At 40.8% G+C, this 22,298-nt stretch overlaps 1 protein-coding gene across 2 annotated transcripts in view; it reads left to right on the top strand.

Annotated features, from left to right (window-relative positions):
* FRRS1 (ferric chelate reductase 1) overlaps positions 1–22,298 on the top strand; it is an 86,742-nt gene that overhangs the window by 56,701 nt on the left and 7,743 nt on the right. For both annotated transcript variants that reach the window (XM_030205532.1, XM_030205531.1), the window contains exons 10-14: positions 2,776–2,891; positions 6,283–6,369; positions 12,255–12,352; positions 16,086–16,144; positions 17,797–17,940. In XM_030205532.1, coding sequence (XP_030061392.1) covers positions 2,776–2,891; positions 6,283–6,369; positions 12,255–12,352; positions 16,086–16,144; positions 17,797–17,940 — 504 coding nt within the window. The remainder of the gene's footprint in view (positions 1–2,775; positions 2,892–6,282; positions 6,370–12,254; positions 12,353–16,085; positions 16,145–17,796; positions 17,941–22,298) is intronic.

Genomic DNA, 22,298 nt, shown 5'->3' with positions numbered 1-22,298 from the left:
TTTGTTCTGTATTGATCTTTTTTTTTTTTGGGGGGGGGGGGGAACTCAGTGGGGACAGTTCTGTAAAGGTCGCTTATATTTGGCTGCTAAAATGCAGTACTACCTTTAGATTTACACAAAATGGATTCTCTTCTGCAATTTAGGAAACATCTTAAGACCTATTTAACTTGGAAGCTCATTTTCAAAGCACTTAGATTTACAACATTCCATAGGTTACTATGGGACTCATTTTCAAAGCACTTACCCCCCCCCCCCCCCCCCCCAATATTCAAAACCATTTAACCAGTCAGAAATGGCACCTGGCCACTTAAATGTTACTTAATCAGCTATCCATCAATATTCAGTGGGTATAGCAGGTTATCCCCTGCTGAATATTCTCGGTTGGCGCCTAGGAGGTAGCTGGCTATATCGTGTGATATAGCTGGCTATCCCCAAATATTCAGTGCATAGCCGGCTATTGTAAGTGGCCACGTCAGGCCACTTAAATAGCTGATATATCTTTAGCTTGTTTAAAGATAACCAGCTATCTTTGAATATCAGCATAGCTACTTAACTTTAAACCGGATATTCAATGCCGGTCGCTGTAAGTGACCCGGCATTGAATACCCGGGCTGACCGCCGACCGCAGGAATTAGCCATGCTCCCTCCCATGGTCTGAATATTGGCCATAGAAGTCTGCCCGGCGTTAGCCTTGTTCTCCAACTTCTAAGGTGTCTTTGAAGCCCCAGTGCAGCCCATATAAATCTATCCAGCTATGATCAGAGCACAGAGACCGAAGAAGTCTGCCCAGCACTGACTTTGCTTCCCAATTACTGGTGCTGCCACCAGGGATGTAGCCAGACCTTGATGAGAGGGGGGGGGGGGGCATATTTTGACCCGCCTCCCTGCCGCCCTCCTGCTGCCGCTGCCCCTCCCCCCAGTACTGCGAAGGTACCTTGGCAACGTTTGTCCCACGCTGGTCTCACATTGCCTGGTGCTCTGTTCTGTCGTCAGTCGCTGTGCATGCTTGTTTTAATGAAACTGAGCATGCGCAAGCCAATTTGGGGGGCCTCCTGTAGCTATGCCACTGGTTGCCACCTAATCACTGCTTAACTTGTTTGGTTCCATACCTTTTATACAGGATTCCTTTGTGTTTATCCCACACATTTTAAAATTCCGTTACCATTTTCCACTCCACCACCTCACACGGTAGGGCATTCCAGTTGTCTACCACCCTCTCTGTGAAGAAGTACTTCCTGACATCATTACTGAGCCAGTCCCCCTGCAACCTCAATTCACGTCTTCTAGTTCTACCACCTTCCTATCTCTGGAAAAGGGTTGTTTGTATATTAATATCTTTCAAATATTTTAATGTCTGTATCGTATCACCCCATCTCTCCTTTCCTCTAGAGTATACGTGTTCAAGTCCTCATGTTTCACTTCATATGTCTTGTGATGTAAGCCCCATGCCATTTTCGTCACTTTTCTCTGAACTGCTTCAAGTCTTTTTATGTCCTTTTTTATGTCCTTGCAAGATAGCATACTCATGACAGCTTATTTAATTAAGCCTGGAAGGACCCTGGTTGGCTAAAGCTCTCGTGTTGTTTTATGCTATGTTTTATGTGTTTTTAAAAAAATGTTGTTATTAATTGTGTATGTTTTATTGTAATCTGCTGTAGACAGCAGAGTGAGCGGAATATAATTTTTTAAAAATAAATAGAAATCAAACAAAATAAAACATGGAAAAGAAAATAAGATGATACCTTTTTTATTGGACATAACTTAATACATTTCTTGATTAGCTTTCGAAGGTTGCCCTTCTTCGTCACTTAAGCGGCTAGGGTTAGCGTACAACTGGAACCAAATAAATGTCAGTCTTATCTTTATGTTCTAACCCATGGCTGCTCGGGTGATGAGTATTGACTTTAATCCCCGAGTTATGTGACTGAAATTGCTTGCACAAATCCGGTCGTATTCTGGGTTTGCGTTTGCAATCTGATTACTTAACAAGCTGATCAGCACCGATAATTGCCACTTAAAACAAGCAATTATTGACACTAATTGGCATTGATTAGAATTTATGCGCACAACTGGTGTATTCTGTAATGTGGTGGGCGTAAATTCTAATGTGTGCTGCCATAAAGGTGGCGTGGCCATGGGTGTGGGATAGGCGGGTCGTGGGCATTCCGAAAATCTGTGCGCAGGGTCACAGAATACACCTGCTGCATGAATAATGTAGGTGCCAGTATTTACATCAAGTTTTACTTAGCGTAAATAGATACACCTAGAATTAGGCACAGGCATGACCGGTAGGCGTGTGCTATAATCCATGCCTAAATCTAGGTATGGTATATAGAATATGCCTATGTGGACATTTTTTCGGCTCCAATTTTTCAGACATCACGTATAGAATCTTGTCCTAAGTAGCTATGTGTTAGCCAGCTTAAAAATAACTGGATATTCAAAGCTGAAGCCCGCACAAGTCCCAGCTTTGTATATCCAGGAATAACACTGATGACTGAATATTGATCCCTTAGTTTTTATTTGCTAAGTTCTGATTTCAAGACACATCAGTGAGCCTCATGCTTTTGATAGTGGTTAACAATCCACACGTGTGATCAAATCCAGAGGCTAGATAGAGGGCAAGGTTTCTGAGCTCCAAGCTGCATTCACAGTGCGATGCTTTGCACCTTTTTTGCTGGGACATGGCTACTGAAGCCTGCCCTTTTTACACACACTGCTGTGGTGCTGGCTAATGCTGCTGTCTTGCATTTGACCATCTCTTTCTTTCCTCAGGTGCGCTGATGTTTGTGGCCTGGATGACTACAGTTAACATTGGGGTCCTTGTTGCTCGTTTCTTCAAACCTGTCTGGCCCAATACAAACTTATTTGGAGAAAAGGTTTGGTTTCAGGTGAGGAAGAGAAAAGCTTTTAATCAAAATGATGAGCCTGATTCAGGGCAAAATGATGAGCCTGATTCAGGTTTTCAGGCGGTTGGAGCAGTGGCGTAGCCAAGGGTGGGTCCGGGTGGGCCCAGGCCCACCCACTTTGGGCTCAGGCCCACCCAGTAGCAGCACACCTATGATGTGACTGGCAGGGATCCCCAAGCCCCACCAGCCGAAAACTCCCAACTACTCTCCCTCCTGCATACCTTGTAAATAGCATATCTTTGCCTGCAGTGAGCAGCGACTGATACATACTTTTCACACTGGCCCCCAGCCTTCCCTCTGATGTATTCCCGCCTATGCAGATACAGGAAATTGCATCAGAGGGAAGGCTGTGAGGCTAACATAAGTAGTGTGTATTAGTTGCTGCTCGCTGCCAGTGAAAATCTGCTATTTAAAAGGTATGTGGGGGAGGGAGGATGTTTGAGAGACCATATGGCATGCAGGCGAGATGGGGACAGACCAAAATCACTTGTGGGACAAGATGGTGTTCTTCTGCCCGTCCATCTTGGGCCCAGGCCCACCCAAAATTGGGTGTCTGGCTACGCCTCTGGGTTGGAGAGACAACTCGTATTCCAGCTGCCTGTGAGACCTTTCCAAGTGAGTTACCTCATTGGTCACAGAATGTCACATGTACAAACTGGGGCACTGGAACAAAGGAGCTGGAATATAAAGTAGGCTACTGCCTACAATCAAATACAAAAAAAAAAAAGGAAATAAAAGTGAGACTCAATGGGGGCCTTGTATTAAAGTGCACTGAAATCTGGACTTAATGTATGCTAACCCAGAACGTTTTCACATGCTATGCTCAGATTTACCATGGCAGTTTTTTAGGGCATTTTCTATTTTTTGATTTTCAGTTTACACTCTGTTTGCATTAGCACATAGTACCTGGAAAACTTTAACACAGGAGCACTTACTGCTTCCTATTTAGGAGGAACAAAGTGCTCCCATGTTAACTCTGCATTAACCAATTAAGAACATAAGAATAGCCCAATGACCATCTAGCCCAGTATCCTGCTTCAACAGTGGCCAATCCAGGTCACAAGTACCTGGCAGAAACCCAAATCGTAGAAACATTCCAAGCTACCAATCCCAGGGCAAGAAGTGTCTTCTCCCACGTCTTATCTCAATAGCAGACTATGGACTTTTCCTCCAGGAACTTGTCCAAACCCCTTTTCAACCCAGATACGGTAACAGCTGTTACCACATCCTCCAGCAGTGAGTTCCAGAGCTTAACTATTCATTGAGTGTGCTAGTCTGAACACGCTAGCTGGTTAACATTTCCACGTCCATTCTCTGCCCATGACACACCCCCTCCAAAAATATATTTTAAAATATAGTTAACAGGTGGTTAGTACATGGAAAATGGGAAAATACTGCAAAACACTTTAATGCATTTTGCAGTAGTCTGTTTTCTTGCTGTAAACGCTCATGAAGGGCCTCTAAATAAATTAGATCATGTTTCAGAATCAAAACCAGTCTGTACATGATTTGTATTTACAAACTGGTATTTATAAGTGTGTGGTGTGTTTCATTACCAGGAGTGCCAATGCACTAATTATAGTCAGTACTAATTGTTAAAAAAAAAAAAATTAAGAGAAAGCTACCGGATCAAGGGATTTGCCCTTCCTCTCCAACTGCCATAGATGAAAAGGAAGCAAGTTTGAAAAGGTTCTGGGTGTGTGGCCTGGTAGGAATTGGAATCTAGTACTGCATTTGGAAGCGTCTGGTACAATCTGATGCTGATTTAAACGTGTTTATAGAAGGATATTTATTTCCGACTAAAAAGAATACTGGTTTGACCCCTGAGGCATGTGCTTCTCAGTGCTGAAACATGGCCCATGTCGGGTCCGTTTCATTAAAGATTGTACCATTGTTCCAGTTTTGGAGGCCTTTTTGTGCTGAAAAGATAACACAACAGAGCACAAAAACTTGTTACAAACGGTATTAAAAAAAAAAAAAAAAAGATACATTGTGAGGTTTCGAAAATGGTCATGTTTTCTATTTAGATTTAGGACATTTAGTGCAAAACGTCCAAAGGCGTCATATCGAAAATGCCCTTCCATGTAACTTTGTAAGTCTAAGGGGTCCTTTTACCAACCTGCAGTAAGAAGTGTCCTGTGCTAGCAGCAAGGGCCGTTTTTGCCCCGTGTTGAGGCCCTTTTTACCACAGCAGGTAAAAAGTCCAAAAAAAGACATGACCATGTGGTAAGATTTCACTTACCGCGTAGCCATGGGGGGGGGGGGGGGGGGGGAGATGCACTTAACGCCAACCATTGGTAAGGGCTCACACACTAACCCGGCGGTAACCAGGTAGCACACAGCATTGCTCGATTACTGTGCGGTTAGTGCCACACTAAAAAAAATACAACCTTATTTTCCCTAGTGCAGGAAATGGCAAGCGTTGGGGCTGGAACAACCACCGGTGCCTGCGTTGGGCCAGCAGTATCTCCAGATTAGCACGTGAGAAGACCACATTGGGCTTATTGCCACTTTGTAAAAGGGACCCTAAGTGCTTTGAAAATACACCTTTATATGTGTGATTTAAAGTACTGTGGACGTACACAAAAAATGTAATTGATGGAAAAGGAGGATTTTTGACCCATGACTGAATATGTAGCTGGTCATTTTTTCAAAGGGTTACCTTGTTAATGGCATTTCCTGCATATTATTTCTCATTTCCCTCCTTGATACTTTATTCTCGCATATATTGTTTGGATGGTTTTGTAGTTATCTCGTAATCTTTTTTTTTTGTTTGTTTTGTTACATTTGTACCCCGCGCTTTCCCACTAATGGCAGGCTCAATGCGGTTTACATATTATATACAGGTACTTATTTGTACTTGGGGCAATGGAGGGTTAAGTGACTTGCCCAGAGTCACAAGGAGCTGCCTGTGCCTGAAGTGGGAATCAAACTCAGTTCCTCAGTTCCCCAGGACCAGAGTCCACTACCCTAACCACTAGGCCACTCCTCCACATTATCCATCTGTACCATCTTATGGATTGTTGGCACACTAGGCTGTGCACTAAATGTGTCTCCAGGGATTGCTGTTGCTAAGGGGCTGCCCAACTACACATGACAGTGACCCAATAACAGGCCCAGATTTAGGACTACGAAGTGGCGGTGGTGCTCTGGCACCTATAAACATTTAGGGCTAGAGATAGTTTCCTTGATTTCCTAAGTCCAGGCCTTCTTGTTATGAACAGATCTCTAAAGATTAGATCCTTGTCTGGGGTAAGATCAGGAATTATGGTATTCACAGTTCATAAGGAAATATTACAAAGCTGGAAGAAAGGTTCATAGTGTTGTACATAAATGGCACTTAATACACTTGAATTGCCATTTGTTTTTCTAGGTGCATCGAATTCTGATGGTGGCTACTGTGGGTCTCACGAGCATTGCCTTTGTTCTTCCGTTCTTATACAGAGGAGGCTGGAGTAAAGTAAATACATCTTCATTAATTCACTTTGCTTATTAGACTTTACAGTTAATATTTATTAAGGGTATTCCGATTAAAACAAGCTACAGGAGTTACTTTAACATTTGTTTTCATTCTTGCTAGACCAGCCCAGACAAGTAAGGGATATATCCCTCTCGCCAACAGATGAAAACAGTGCTAAGCTTGGCATCTGTACAGTAGTCTGATGTTCTCTGTCTCCAGTAGATGGACCAATGTATAGATTTGGTGCAGCAATGAAGAACAGCTTCTATGGCAGAGATGAGTCTGCTTCCACAGTGGAAGTCAAGGGCTAGAACCGGGGTGAAAAAAAGTTGACATTCAGATGATGTCTGGAAGCCAGCCCGTGTTCTGTCCTGTTAAAATGACATCCCCTCTGCCCCATAGAGCAAGGGACTTAGGAATTCTGGAAGTATGGCAGCAGGGTGCTGGAAACAGTAGGTCCCAGCCAAACCCTATGCATTGGTGCAGTCGAGCAGCTTTCATGGCACATTAGGTCACTGTGGAGTCAGTGTGCGGGAGAGGGTACCTATAGGATGGCTACTGGCTCATTGTAGCACTTGAGGCCAAAGAGATTTTCAGTGCTGAGGAACCATGGAGAAGACTCCTAAATGTCATAGTATAAAGAGCAGTTGGTTCATCTCTTCCTCATCCTAGGGGGAGGCTTTGTATATCCTCATTTCTCTGGACTGTTCTAGCAAGGACATAAAGGAAGGTTCAATTCTCCTTACCTGATAATTGTCTTTGAGACCAGCACATCACCTGAGAAGTCCTGGGCAGTACTGTACAGTAGGGATCTAAGGAGGCTCAGCTTGGATTACAAGGACATGTTAACTGAGGAGATAGGTTGCTTTCATTATGGGCTGTTGCTCAAGGAAGATCAACACCTGATGGAAGGTATTGCCTGAAAGAATAGAGGCAGGCAGTTTTTAGATTTGACACAAAAATAACAAGTGACTTTTTGGAAGCACTGGTTTATGTACAGAAGCTGAATGGTTCAGCTTCTTTTTTCTATCTGCTGGTGAGAGGGATATATCCCCACTTTTCTGGTCTGGAAAGGACTCAAGGAAAGACAATTATCAGATGAGTATAACTGAACCTTTTCTTAATATAGCTTGTAATTAACCTGTAAAAGCATGAAACATCTCAGTTTGTAATAGCTATGTTGCTGTAAGACAGTGGTTCTCTTTGTTTCATTTCAAAGAGGGGGAAAATCTTCATAAAATTAGGCCCATCTGTGCAAAAGTGAGGTCACCCTAAATCAGTGATTCTCAACCCAGTTTTCAGGACACACCCAGCTAGTGAGGCTTTCAAGATATCCAGAATTGGAGAGATTTGCATACAATGGAAGCAGTACATGCAAATCTATCTCATGCATATTCATTATGGCTATCTTGAAAACCTCACAGGCTGGCAATATCCTGAAAATTGGGTTGAAAAACCACTGATTTAGGGTGACCTCACTTTTGTACAGACAGGCTTAATTTTATGAAGTCTTGTCCCCCTCTTTGGAAAGGAACAGGGAGAAAGAGAAAAATGTGGGCTGCAGTTTTTCATAAGCAGGGTTACTTAATGTTGTGACAAACTGAAAAATGACCGTGTTCTTTCTTCACTAATCTCTTACAGGTTTAGTCCTTTTATAGCCTTTCTAGAATACATCTTCACACCTCTCTATTTTGCCTTTGACAATTTGAAACTATTTTAAATGCTGTAAGGTGTTCTTCGGTTGCATGCTTTGTTAGACTTCTTTGTGAAATATTGTATTTAGACTCCCCTTCTTTCTGTTTTTCTTCACCACCTCACCACCTTCACCCAACAGACAGGATGTAACAAGGATCTGGGTTTTCTAGCCCATTATAAACCATAAAATTGTATTTCTCTGTTTATCACCCTCCTCTCACCTACCCACATCCATCCTGTTAGAATATCAATGAAATGCTTTGATGTCCCCATGCATACCTCCTACCCATCCCCACCCTCCCACCCTGTCAGACCGTCAAAGTAATACTTGGATGTTTCACTTATATATATACTATCTGCTACCACATTTGCTTATTTCCGATCTGACGAAGAAGGGCAACCTTCGAAAGCTAATCAAGAAATGTATTAAGTTATGTCCAATAAAAAAGGTATCATCTTATTTTCTTTTCCACGTTTTATTTTGTTTGATTTCTATTGGTAACCTTAAGAGTGGACTAACACGGCTACCACACCTCTCTTCACCACCTCTAAAGGCCCAGGTGTATATCCCTGGGGCATGTTTATTCCGCCCAGCCTTTGTCAACATTCATCATCCAAATACTTTTTATTGTTTTTTCTTTTGCTCTCTCTGCTCATCTTTCTTTAAACTGGGAGAATCTGCTATTCAGTACTTAGCCTGAAAAATTATACAAGAATGTTATTTTGAATTACAGCGTCATATGGAGCAGCAGGAAAGTGGGCGTCAGCTGGCTAAGCAGCTCAGTCTGTACAGTGAATGTATAGTGCAGGAATTCGCTGGATGATAGGGAGCCCCTTCTGCCTTGCCTTGGTGATGTTTAAGGAGAAAGTAATTGGGAGCTGTATATATTATCCTTATCAGAACCTGATGGGAACATGTAGAGAGACAAAATTAATGATGTGATTCATATATTGAGTACTGTTGCAGCAAAAGAGAAAAACTGTCAAGGTGCATTCTGTGGAGTATATACAGTTTCCAAAGGTATTTATTTATTTGGATTTTGCTAACACCTTTATCAGTAGTAGCTCAAGGTGAGTTACATTCAGGTACACTGGGTATTTCCCTGTCTCTGGAGGGCTCACAATCTAAGTTTGTACCTGAGGCAAGGAGCAGCAGTGGGATTTGAACTGGGCATCTCTGAATGTCAAGACCCGTGCTCTAACCACTAGGCCACTCCCCTTGTCCCTTCCTCCCTTCTCACCCATTACTTCCCTCACCCGTAACTGTCTTGTCTGTCTGTATTATTTAGATTGTAAGCTGTTTTGAGCAGGGACTGTCTCTTTGTATCAGGTGTTCAGCGCTGCATGCATCTGGTAGCGCTATACAAATGCTAATAATAATAACAACATTCTTGAGTCCAGCAGTTATTTTGTAAGGGATGGCACATTTGTGTGCCTGTGCTGCCAGTGAAGGAATGTGTGTATTAGGATAAGGAGGTGGGAGGGAAATGAGTGTATGTACCTATTGTTGAGAGAGTATGGGTCAGAGTAGGGAAAGGGGGCTCTTTTCCTCTTCTGCTATTGTCTTTTTGCATGTATTTTCAAACTGCTGGATTCTGTATAGGTCATCCAAAGCTGGTGGTTCAAATTTGGGTGCAAATTGCATATCCGCGTGTTAACAATCAATACTTGGTGTTAAGAAACAGTTGGCAGTAATTATGAGTTATGCATGGATCTGCCCTACTCCCTATTCTATAACATGCACATCTAAATTCATAGTATGCAACTCCAAAGGGATGGGTTTGGATTGGATTAATTTGATATACCGCTAACTACATCAGTTCCAAAGCAGTTTACAATAATTGAAAGTATCAGAAAAAAAAACAGGAGAAAAGACCTCAATGTCCATACACAGTAGTCCAAAGAGAAGTAGAGGGTGACATAAATGACAATCAGCAGTTGGAAATGAAGTCAAAGGGTCTTTATTGAAAGCACCAGCATTACAGACCTGACACGGGCCATGTTTTTGTGGGCACAGCCATCTGCATCAGGGATCATTAATTAAACTGCATAAAACAATTTATTTTACGTTTTTTGAGTTTATTGATTAGTATGAATTGAATTTTTAAGAATGAATATACCAGATGTTTGTTTATATGTTCAATGATTTATATATATATTATGTCTTATGCTGTTTGTTTGTTTTATGCAGTTTAATTTGCTACCCCTGATGCAGGAGGCTGTGCCCACCGAAATACGGCTAGTGCTTTGAATAAAGACCCTTTGATTTCATTTCCAATGGCTGATTGTCATTTCTGTCACCCTCGACTTCTCTTTGGACTACAATAATCAAAAGACGTTAGTACAAGATTTCAGTATTACTGTCTTAAATGATACTACAGTACAATCCAAAATACAAATAAAAATTCTTCCCAAGATCAATTCAACCTAAAAAGAATAAAAATCATACATATAATCCGTCATAGATTATAATATTGCTGAAATAATAAGGTCTTCAAGAATTTATGAAAAGAATAGTAAGATGGTATTTCTTGAAGACCATCTATCCAAGAGCTCCATAGGAACAGACCAATATAAAAGAAAGAAAGAATGCTTTCTAGTTGAGGACAACTTGATAATGTCAAGACCAGGCAAGTGAAGCAGTCCTTTCTGAGAGGAGCTTAATGTCCCTCAGTGGGGGTGTGGCCATGGGAAGAACATGGGTAGGTCAGAGCAATCTAAAAGAATACCTGTATTTTCATGCCTAACTACCATTAGTTGAGTGTAAGCATTTGCAGCAGCCTTTGGCTGGTGTGGTGTGCACTAAGCCAGTATTCTGTAAAGGTCTTTCTGCACAGAGCACCCTTTACAGAATACTAACTTAGTGTGCGTCTTTTTGACACCTATCTGTGGGTGCCATTTACAGAATCTAGCCCTTTGTGTTTGCAAGTTTCCTACCTGTAAAGTTTGTTACATAAATTTTCTTAGCAGTTGACTTTTATGTGCATACTATATTGAGGAGTGGCCTAGTGGTTAGAGCACCGGTCTTGCAATCCAGAGGTGGGCAGAGGTGGCTGGTTCAAATCCCACTGCTGCTCCTTGTGATCTTGGGCAAGTCACTTAACCCTCTATTGCCTCTAGATTGTGAGCCCTCCTGGGACAGAGAAATATCCAGTGTACTTGAATGTAACTCACCTTGAGCTACTAATGAAAAAGGTATGAGCAAAATGGAAATAAAAAAATTAATAAAATAATAAATTTATATATTACATGCATAGTATATATTCTATATTCTATATATAAATATATCATATATATATATATATATATATATATATATATATATATATATAATATCTGAATAATTTCCTACTGTGAGGATTGTATTTTTATTTTTGTCAAAGCATTTTATTTTATTGAAAATCATGCAAATTTCCCTCCAATGCATACATAGGAAAAAGAGACCAAAAGAGATAGGTAGGAAACTAACCTTATATGATACAATATAAACACTAACTATAGCAGATGGAAAAAGACCATATAACTATATTGATGCCAAGATGCCCAGTGGAAAGCCCTCAAAATACAAACTTCCCACCCCAACTCCCTTGAGATTAGATTTGGGCACATGTTGAGCTCATCTAGCGTCTTTGCAAGTGCTTCATTGTAAGGAGTGCCTGAAAAGTGACACTGGGCCAAATTCTATAAATGGCGCCGAAAAACCACGCGCTTAGCGTGATTCCATAAAGTATACCTGAAGTTAGTTGTACACTATAGAATATGTGCATGTGCCGTTCTTGCGGCTAAAATTTAGGTGCACCCATTTAGGCCACCTAAAACCAGCCCTAAATACTTGTGCCTAACTTAAGCACAGGTTGGGTATATTCCATAACAGTGCACATAGTTTTTTGAAACGCCACAACCCAGCCATTCCTTGCCAATGCCCCCGTTTCAGCTGCACGCATTAGAATTAATGCGCATCATATTATAGAATACACGTAGAACATTGTGCACATAATTTCAAATTAAAGCCAATTAGTGCTGCTAATTGGTTAAGTACCAACTATCTGTGCTGATTGGCTTGCTAATTAACTTTTGTGCACAATTTCGCACACGGCTTAAGGCACCTTTTGTAGAATTTTGGGGGCCTCTGCATAAGAGTTTATTAACATGGAAGAAATGTGTTTGGATTTTCTATTTGTTTTCTTCAGCGAGCTGGTTACCATCCTTACCTTGGCTGCATAGTGATGACTTTGGCATTCCTTCAGCCTATCTTTGCCATCTTCAGACCATCTCCACGTGCTCCCAGGTACTGCTTCTGTTCTTGAGACTTGCACCCCACCCAATTAACTTTCAGACTCTGAATCTGTGCCCCCTCCCCCCAAAATATCTTGCTTTTAAATATTAAACTTTGTTATGTGTTTGTGTGTTTGGTTATTCTAGGATAAACAGAATAAAGTCTGTTTTACTGTTCTGGGATCTTGCCAGGTACTTATGACCTGGATTGGCGACTGTTGAAACAGGATACTGGGCATGATGGACCTTCGGTCTGTCCCAGTATGGCAACACTTATGTTTTATTTATTTATTTGTGACATTTATATCCCACATTATCCCAAACAAGTTTGAGTTCCATGTGGCTTACAATAAACAGTATAGGATACATAACAAAGTATAATGCGGATGTTTAACATTTAGAAAATCTGTTACGAATGAGAAATTGTACATGAAGCAAAGAGAAAGTTAATGGTAAATAGAGTAATAACCAGTTCAGGTAATAATTAATTGTTTGAGATATGTTTGTTCTTTGTGAGGAGTTTCTTTGAATAGGAATGATTTGAGGAAATTGCGGAATCTAGTATATTCCTGTATATTTCTTATGTTCTTATTATTTGTGTGTGTGATATACAGTTTCCAAAAGTCATTTAGGGGCCCTTTTACTTCACTACGTTAAGTGCTAATGTGTGCTTAAGTCGGCAAAAATATCCGAACGTGGGATGCACTAAAGCAGTCCATGTTAGTTTTGTCACTTGTACACAATAAGCGCAAGGTAATTACTTTTTTAAATTGTATTTTTGGAGGGGCCATGTCACAAGTGGAGAATGGGCGTGGATGCGCTAATCAGATATCATATCTACATTACCACCATGTTAACTGGTTAGTGAGTCCAAAACGTGGGAACCCTTAGTGCCTCCTAAATAGGAGGCAGTGAGTGCGCCCTCAGTAATTGTTTTAAATGGCCACACACTACTGCTAATATTAGCACACAGCCAGACATAAAACAAATTGAAAAAACAAAAAAGCCATTTTTTGACAGTTGTGCTTGAAATGAGCTTAATGTGCAGGAAAGGACTGCAGAAGGGCACGTTAAGCCCATTCCTTACCACAGCTTAGTAAAATGACTCCTTACATTTATTTATTTGTTGCATTTGTATCCCACATTTTCCCACCTTTTTGCAGGCTCAATGTGGCTTACATTTAGCCGTAATGGCGATCGCCGTTTCCGGATTGAGAAATACAAAATAGTGTTACATTAAAGTTCAGAAATGTTGAAGTAAATTATAAAGTAAGTTGGATAGACAGTTCATTTCAGGCATGGGAAATAAGGGGGTGATGCGTTAATGTTCATTGGTGAAAATGGATTGAAGCGGTCAGGTATAGAGAATTCGGTTTTATCTGGTTTACATAGGTAAATGGGCTATTTGATCAATTGCCCACCCATCCTGTTGGGGGAAAGTAAATAATTATTTAAGTTTGTGTGGCTGTTAGGATCTGTTGTTGTACTTTGATTCAACTGCTCTTAGCTGACCTCCTGAAGCATGCTTCCCCAGGCGACTAGTCTTTGGTTGGGCTAGCCTTGAATGTGGACATTGAAATGACATATGAAATTTAATGTGGATAAGTGCAGAGTGATACACATAGGGGAAAAATCCTATGTTTATACAATATTAGATGCCACTTTAAGAGACACTTCACAGCAAAGAGATCTTAGACTCTTTGTGGACAATATGCTGAAATCTTTAGTTCAGTGTGTGGTAGTAGTCATGAAAGCAAATAAAATGTTAGAGATTATTCAGAAAGGAATGGACAATACAACTTAGAATATTGAGCCTGCAGCGGTCAGCGGATTTTAAGCCTGACAGTTGCAGGCTTGAGGATAGTCAATGCTGAGCCATGTCTGGGTAAGTGCGGTCGGGTTTTCAGGATATTCCAGATTTATATGTATGAGACAGATTTGCATAATTGTCACCTCCATTATATGCAGAGCTGTCTCTCGTACATATTCACTACCACTTTATTATGACCTAACCATCTCTTATGAAAATCAACACCATATAATATTACAAACACATTGCTTATTCAGCTATATCAATTCAAACATACATAATCACTGATTAAATACTTAACAAACTAATCATCCATTGACTGTGTTATATTATAACCCACACTGGTACTCAATATAGTTCTTTAGACCTTCATAAATTATTAATTAGATGACTTATCTTATCTTCATTCCAAACAACGGAGTATTCAATGTTCCATCATAAAGTTCATTGATGAGTATCAATCACCAGTCCATTGATGAACAAAAAAATAATCCAAAAATGGAATTCACAACATCTTTGGAGTAGGTCAATCTTCTACTGAAGCAAATGACTCCACTCGAACCGGATCCTTGCATCAAGTTTCCTTCGCAGTGATTATCAAATCAAGCCACATTTATACATATATCCATGTTGTGAATTCCTTTTTTGGATTATTTTTTTGTTCATCAATGGACTGGTGATTGATACTCATCAATGAACTTTATGATGGAACATTGAATACTCCGTTGTTTGGAATGAAGATAAGATAAGTCATCTAATTAATAATTTATGAAGGTCTAAAGAACTATATTGAGTACCAGTGTGGGTTATAATATAACACAGTCAATGGATGATTAGTTTGTTAAGTATTTAATCAGTGATTATGTATGTTTGAATTGATATAGCTGAATAAAGCAATGTGTTTGTAATATTATATGGTGTTGATTTTGATAAGAGATGGTTAGGTCATAATAAAGTGGTAGTTAACTAGATTGACCAATAATTAATTAATTTAACCCTTGTTATTGTAAGTACATATTCACTAGGGATATCCTGAAAACCCAATTGCCTGGTGGTCCTGCAGGACAAGTTTGAGAACCACTGTCTTAGTGCATCTTGTCCCTTAGGAGGTCAATATTCAAAAGCCCCTTTCTGGTTAACAGCACCATCTGAGATGAGGCAGTCTCTCAATAGTGCATCAATTGGCAATAATACGTGGATAGTGCTGGACACTCCTGGAGCAGGGCAGTATCCAATCTGCAATGTGGACGACTTGTTCAAATAACTAAGTTATCCAGAGAGCAGACCAAATATTGTCACTATCCAGATAAATTCTGGCACTTCCTGCCTTATCCGGAGAATAGTGCCGAGTGTCTCAATATTTTTTTGACTTCTGCATCTGCTGTTTAAAAAAAATGCTGACTGTGGGCCGTATATCTTTTAGGCCTAAGGTTCATGCATTCGTTATACCATCTGTCTGTGGTACAAGCAAAGTGTTTTTTACATATTACATAGATCACAATCAGACTTTTGTACCTGGGTTAATGGGCGGGGGGGGGGGGGGGGGTTTAAGTGACTTGCCCAGGGTCTCAGGGACCTGCAGAAGGAATTGAACCCATTTCCTCTAGTTCTTGGCCCACTTCATTAACCATTAGGCTACTCCACTTTTGTTTGTTCATGATTTTTATTGTGGCCAGAACCATCAGTTGAATCAGCACTTATTGTGGGTTTCCCATGATGACAATAAAACCAGGAGTGCAGAGGGTCAGGGAGCCTGAGCTTTGGCAGGTCTGGACTTTCACTCTAATTACTTCTACTCCATGCAGCCTTTGCTGTTACAGTGGAGGGCAATGGCACTGCAAGTTTTACGGTCAGTTGTATACATCTGAAGCCCTGCTTCTAGAGATAGTTATCTTTAATGTCTTAATCCTGTGTGCATTATTTCTTTATCATGCAGAAGACAACTTTTCAATTGGTTTCACTGGAGCGTTGGTACAGGTGCTCGAATAGTAGCAGGTTAGTAATTGTTAAGAATCCCCTATTTAAAAAAAATCTACCTTTAACTGGGAGAATACTAGTCTTGTTCAGCTTATTATTGCTTATCTACTTGTAATTCCAGTGAATTTTGTATACAAGCTACTTGGGGAAACAGAATTGAATACTATGCTAACAGCTCCTCAATGGAAACATCCATGGACATGCTGCAACAAACCCCTTTGATCTGTTTCAGTTGTACAATCTTTATATTTTGTTATGCATAAAGCTATTTGGACACCAATGAAATCTGTTAAATTTGCACGTAGCATCACCTCAAGAGCAATACTAACCCCAAAGATGGAGAGAGAGCTTGCCACTGCTCATTGCTGCTGAAAAGGGAGGCTGCATCAGCATAATTATTTACTCCTTCATCCAATAGTTATGTCGAGATGGATGAGGGAGGTGGTACTTGTGTACATTTGCCCGTGTAAACGTACACAATACCAGCACTTTAATGGGTAAGTGTATATTTGCACACAGAAGTGGCAACAGTTCACCTATAGTAGGTGCTATTTTGTAGGAGGCGTGCGTAAGTGGCGTAGCATGTAGAATTCAAGGGGGCGTTCACATGGGTGGAGTATGGGAGAGGCATGGGCAGCTCTACCACTTACATGCACCTCTTACAGAATACAGTCATTTAGGTACCTGCATTACAAGAAGTCTGTGGCTAGATTTTAGGCACACTAGTGCCAGGTTACACTTGGATTCTATAATTTATTTATTTATTGCATTTGTATCCCACATTTTCCCACCTCTTTGCAGGCTCAATGTGGCTTACAATACATCATGAATAGTGGAGATATATAAGAAATAAACATCTAGTATTACAGAAGGATCTTGGGTAACACGATAGTGATAAAGCATGATATTGATATAACAAGCAAATAGTAAAGACAATTCTGGATATATGGGAAGGGGTTCATATTTGTTGGTCTTTGTGGTATGCCTTGTTAAAGAGATGGGTCTTCAGTAGTTTGCGGAATCTGGATGCCCAAAAGCTGTTATAGAAAAGGATCTCACCTGGCAGCATCAAGGATGCCTTTAAGGGGGTGCCCGGTTTAGGCATATTACATCAAAGAAAAACTTTGAATAGGAAAGGGAGTTTAAAGAGGGCACAACGATAAGAATAATGTATCGAAAAGAATAATACCTAAGATTCCAAAATAGAGGGGTAAACAAGAAGCGTTTATATATGCCAAAAGAAAAAAAAAAAATAAGGAACAGCAAGGTCTCAAGCACAGCCAGGACCACTCTAGTCCACTATTTCACAGCTTCCATGCCCTCTTTAAAAAAAAACTGCACCTGGGACAGCTCATAGAATCCATAAGAATAATTATCATGAAGAATCTGGCATTTGCACGGATTTCTCAGCTGACATTTTGCCCCAATGTCCAAAACTCGTTGCTTCGGGTTTAGGAACTGCTTCTGTCTTCCTTGAACCAACCTGGAAGGGGTGCCCACTTATGAAATTGCCCTTTACAGGTTCATTCTTATCCAAGCAAGAGTGTGTTGTATTCGGTCCTCAGGTTACTCAGCTGTGCAGCACAGCCAGCTATGCTGTGTTGTTTATCTACTGTAGAAGAATTTTGCAAGATTACGTTTCTTAGCATTTTTTTTCTTTTAATGTCAAGTGGCAGCAATGTTCCTGGGAATGGACGTACAAGCTCTAAATCTTCCAGATCCTTGGGACACATACACGATGATTGGATTTATAGTTTGGCATGTTGGCATAGACATTCTCCTAGAGGTCCATGGCTATTGCCTTACTCGCAAAGGTATGAATTATTTGCAGCTACTGGAAAAGTCTCTTGTTTTTAGACTGATATGGGGTTACTGGGCTTTATGAACTACATAACATTCAGTTCAGATTTTGGCTGCAGGTTGTTGGAATTCTTTTAAAATTATGAACATTACAGTATTAATATGTAAACTCCTAGACACAGTCAACAACGTATTCAACTGAGATCTCATGTTTATCAGTGGGCATTTTTTTTCATTCTTTTTATTGGCTAGGAATCTGCATGTTGTGGATTACCCACAATTTTCCGCAGTTAGTTGAACACAAATCACTCTGTACTGTCCTACTGCGAGATTGCTTTTATTCTTATGGAGTGTCTTATCTAGTCACTATTACAATACCTTGCATTTCATTTGTTAACAATGACTGCCTGATCTTCCTGCAATATGTTTGTAAAGACCCTGTCTGGAGGCGGATTCTGGGGTTACATAAATGAGGTTTTATTTTTTAGGGGTCCTGAGGAAATGGAAGTCAAGGGAGACTTTCCTTCAAGGTCCTACATTACTATCTGCTCAGTGTCTACTCCAAGTCTCCTATTATTTATTTATTTGTTGCATTTGTATCCTACATTTTCCCACCTATTTGCAGGCTCAATGTGGCTTACATAGTACCGTTTTGGCGATTGCCAGTTCCAGTATAACAAGTACAGAGTGGTAATGTGATAGAGTTCATATGTGACAGGCACAATAAGGAGACAAGAGGAGGAGTTAAGTAATGTCCAGTTCGAGTATTAGTTACTTTATATTGCAGGGTTCAGGCATTTAGGTTGGTCCATTAGGGTATGCCTTTTTAAACAGGTAAGTTTTTAATGATTTCCGGAAGTTTGCAGGGCCATGCACTGTTTTCACGGCGTTTGGTAATGCATTCCAAAGTTGCGTGCTTATATAAGGGAAGCTGGATGCATATGTTGATTTGTATTTGAGTCCTTTGCAGCCTGGGTGGTGGAGATTTAGGTATGAGCACGTTGATCTTTTTGTGTTCCTGGTTGGTAAGTCTATGAGGTCTGTCGTGTATCCTGGGGCCTCACCATAGATAATTTTATGAACCTTAGTGCAGATTTTGAACGCTATACGTTCTTTGATAGGGAGCCAATGCAGTTTTTCTCGTAGGGGTTTGGCGCTTTTGAATCTTGTTTTTCCAAATATAAGTCTAGCTGCGGTATTTTAGGGCAATTTAATTTAGGACAATTTAAGTCCAGTCTTTCCCCTCTTCTCCCTTCTCTGTGAAATTAACAGTTCACAAAGTGACATAAAGACATAATACCAATAACAATAATACGCACCCCCCCCCCCCCAAAAAAAAAATTACTTAACAGTAAATACAGATTTTTAAAAAGCCTGTTGGAATAAATGGGCTTTCAATTGCTTTTGGAAAGAAAGTATTGATTTAATGTGGCGTAAATTCAAGGGCAAAGAATTCCAAAATGCTGGGCCATAACCATAAACACTGAATTGCTATAGCCAACAAGATTCCTAAATATTTCAACTCCCTCATCACAGGGATTCTAATCCCATCAAAAATTAAAAAAAAAAGTCAGGAAATTGTGAAAAGTCTAAGCCAGAAAAAGAACCTGTGTTTTAGCTGAATTCATCTTCAATTTATTAGCAGGTAATCAAGATTTTATAGTGGATAAACAAAGGCTCAAAAAATCAAAAGAAACAGCAGATGAAACCTTAATTGGAAAGTAAAACTGAATATCATTAGCATACAATTGATGATATAGTCAAGCAAGGACTGTCTCTAATATGTTCAGTATACAGCTTCTTACGTCTAATAGTGCTATAGAAATGATTAGTAGTAGTAGTAATACAATCGATAGGTTAACCAAGACAACCCAAATGTTTGCATAGTGGAGCAATATAAATGTTAAATAATAACACAGAAAGTGTAGAACCCTGTGGCACTTTGATGATACTGGAGTCCAAGAAGAACATTCTGAACCTATTTTGATTTGAAATTGACAACCATGTAGAAAAGGTGTAGACCAATTTATTCCTTGTCCTGAAATGCCTAAAGCATGTAGTCTCCACAATAAAAGTTTCTGATTGATGGTATCAAAACCTACTCTAATATCAAGTATCACCATCAAAAACTCGGCCTCCTGATCAAAGCCCATCCAAGGAGATTAAAAGAAGTTTCAGTGCTGGAGGAAGTGACGTCACCACACAGCATGGCCGCATGAGTGCAGAGCTCCCGATACCCCGTAAAAAAAATAGCGTTTCTGACCAAGCTTACGTCCAGCTGCAGAATATAGTACAAGTGAATGGCTTCCCAATCGGCAGGTGCAGCGAAATCGACAAACCAAGCAACTCCGGAGGCAGATCTCTCCCACTTTGCTTATTCTGGTGGAGTGGAGGCGCCCCGAGACAAAATGGCGGAGGCCCGGAAATCACAAGCGGCGCCAGAAGCCGGCCATGCGGTTTTGGTAGGCAATTCATCGGAGCACTCGGACCCGAGTCGGGATGAGGAGGAACTCCCACCGGCACTCCAGAACTGGCTGCAGAATATTAGCGCAGACATCAAGGCGCTTAGATCAGAGGTGGTGACACTCGGAACGGATCTAAGAAGCGAGATACGCGAGCTAGGGTCCCGTTTGGAGGAAACAGAGCTTCAAGTAGAAGCTCACAATGAGACAATAGGATCGCTGGAACACCAGATCACAAACCTGCAAAAAGAACATCAGCAGATGAGTATGAAAGTAGAAGACCTTGAAAACAGAGGTCACCGCAACAATTTAAGATTCCGTGGCTTGCCTGAAACCCCCACATACCAAAACAGTGAAAGAGTGGTACAGGAGATGGTTAGTGCACTGCTGGCGGCAAATAACATAAATATCGAAGTGGAGGCGATCCAGATTGAAAGAGCCCATAGAGCGCTGGGCCCGGGGAAAAACAACATCCCAAAAGACATTATATAGCATGTTTTACCAGCTTCAAGTTGAAGGAACAAATACTAAAGGCGGCACGACAAGTCCAAGACTTCAAATGGGATTCCTATAAGATCGAGATCTACCAGGACCTTGCAGCAGCAATGCTACGGCGTAGAGGTGAACTAAAGCCATTTACGCGCCGGCTTAGAGATTTAAATATCCAGTATAGATAGAGATATCCCTTTGCCCTTGTATTTTACAAAGAAGGAAAAATGCATCAGATACAAACACTGGAGGAGGCCAGAGAAATCTGCCCTGAAGCAGATTTGCGACTAGAACCGGAGGATGCTAGTGGGAACAAAAGAGGAGCCACGTTCAGTGCTCCTCCCAAATGGAGAAGAGTTGGCAAAGGCCCGAGAAGGCTACAACGCCAACAGTCTGCCTCGAAAGTCTCCTGAATGCTGAGGTCAAGGGGACAACTTGGAACAAAGGGATCCAGCCGGCTGCAAAAGACTGCTGCAGACATTATAATGGGACAAGTCTTTGGTTCTATCTATGGTAACAGTTTGGTTCAGAGATGTTAAAAGTGGTTATTGGGGTACTTGGTAAGCGATTTGTGGGTCACTTCACCTCTATTTGGTGCCCAAGGGTAAGCCATGTGGCGCCACAAATCAGGAGGGGAGAGTTGGGGAGAGAGGGGGGGGTTCACAAAATACTAGAAGGAGGGGGGTGGGGAGGGAACAAATGGGGTTGTTTGGGATAAGCAAAAGTGGAGAAATAGTAGAAGTTGGTTGCTCTTTGATGGTGCGGAAAAGAAAATCATTTAGTTAAGATGTAATGGTTGATGTAAAATGGTTAACTCTGAATGTTAAGGGCTTAAATACCCCCAGAAAACGACAATTGTTATTTAGAGAGCTATGCCATTTGCGGATGTAGATGTAGCCCTAGTCCAAGAAACACACCTTAAATCATGCTATGAAAAATTATGCTTTCACAAACAATATCCATCTATATATTTTGCATCAAACCAGGGCACTACCAAAAATAAAGGGGTGCTGATAGCACTCAGAAACTCTGTTCCATGGGAGGTACAGACAGTTGTTAGGGACAAAGGGGGGAGGTTTCTAGTGCTGATCCTGAAAATTGATGGGAAAGTTTATACTATTGTGAATATATATGCTCCTAATACGCAGCAGGGAGAATTTTTTAAAGAACTAGATCTTGTACTTCAACGATATGTCGTGGGTCATTTGTTAATAGGCGGTGATTTTAACATTACCTTAGATACCCACTTAGATAACTCCTCTGCTAAAATATCCTATGCCAAGCAGGACAGACGTCAAGTGCAGGAGTTCCTCACGCGCTGGCAATTAGTGGACCACTGGCGTCGGGACCACCCCAAGACACGAACATACACCTTTTTCTCACCTGTTCATCAATCCTTCTCCAGAATTGATATGTGGCTG

The sequence above is a fragment of the Microcaecilia unicolor genome, chromosome 6 (genome assembly GCF_901765095.1).
Source record: "Microcaecilia unicolor chromosome 6, aMicUni1.1, whole genome shotgun sequence".
Classification (NCBI taxonomy): domain Eukaryota; kingdom Metazoa; phylum Chordata; class Amphibia; order Gymnophiona; family Siphonopidae; genus Microcaecilia; species Microcaecilia unicolor.
The sequence above is the reverse complement of the archived record's forward strand: the minus strand, read 5'-3'. Positions and strand labels throughout refer to the sequence as shown.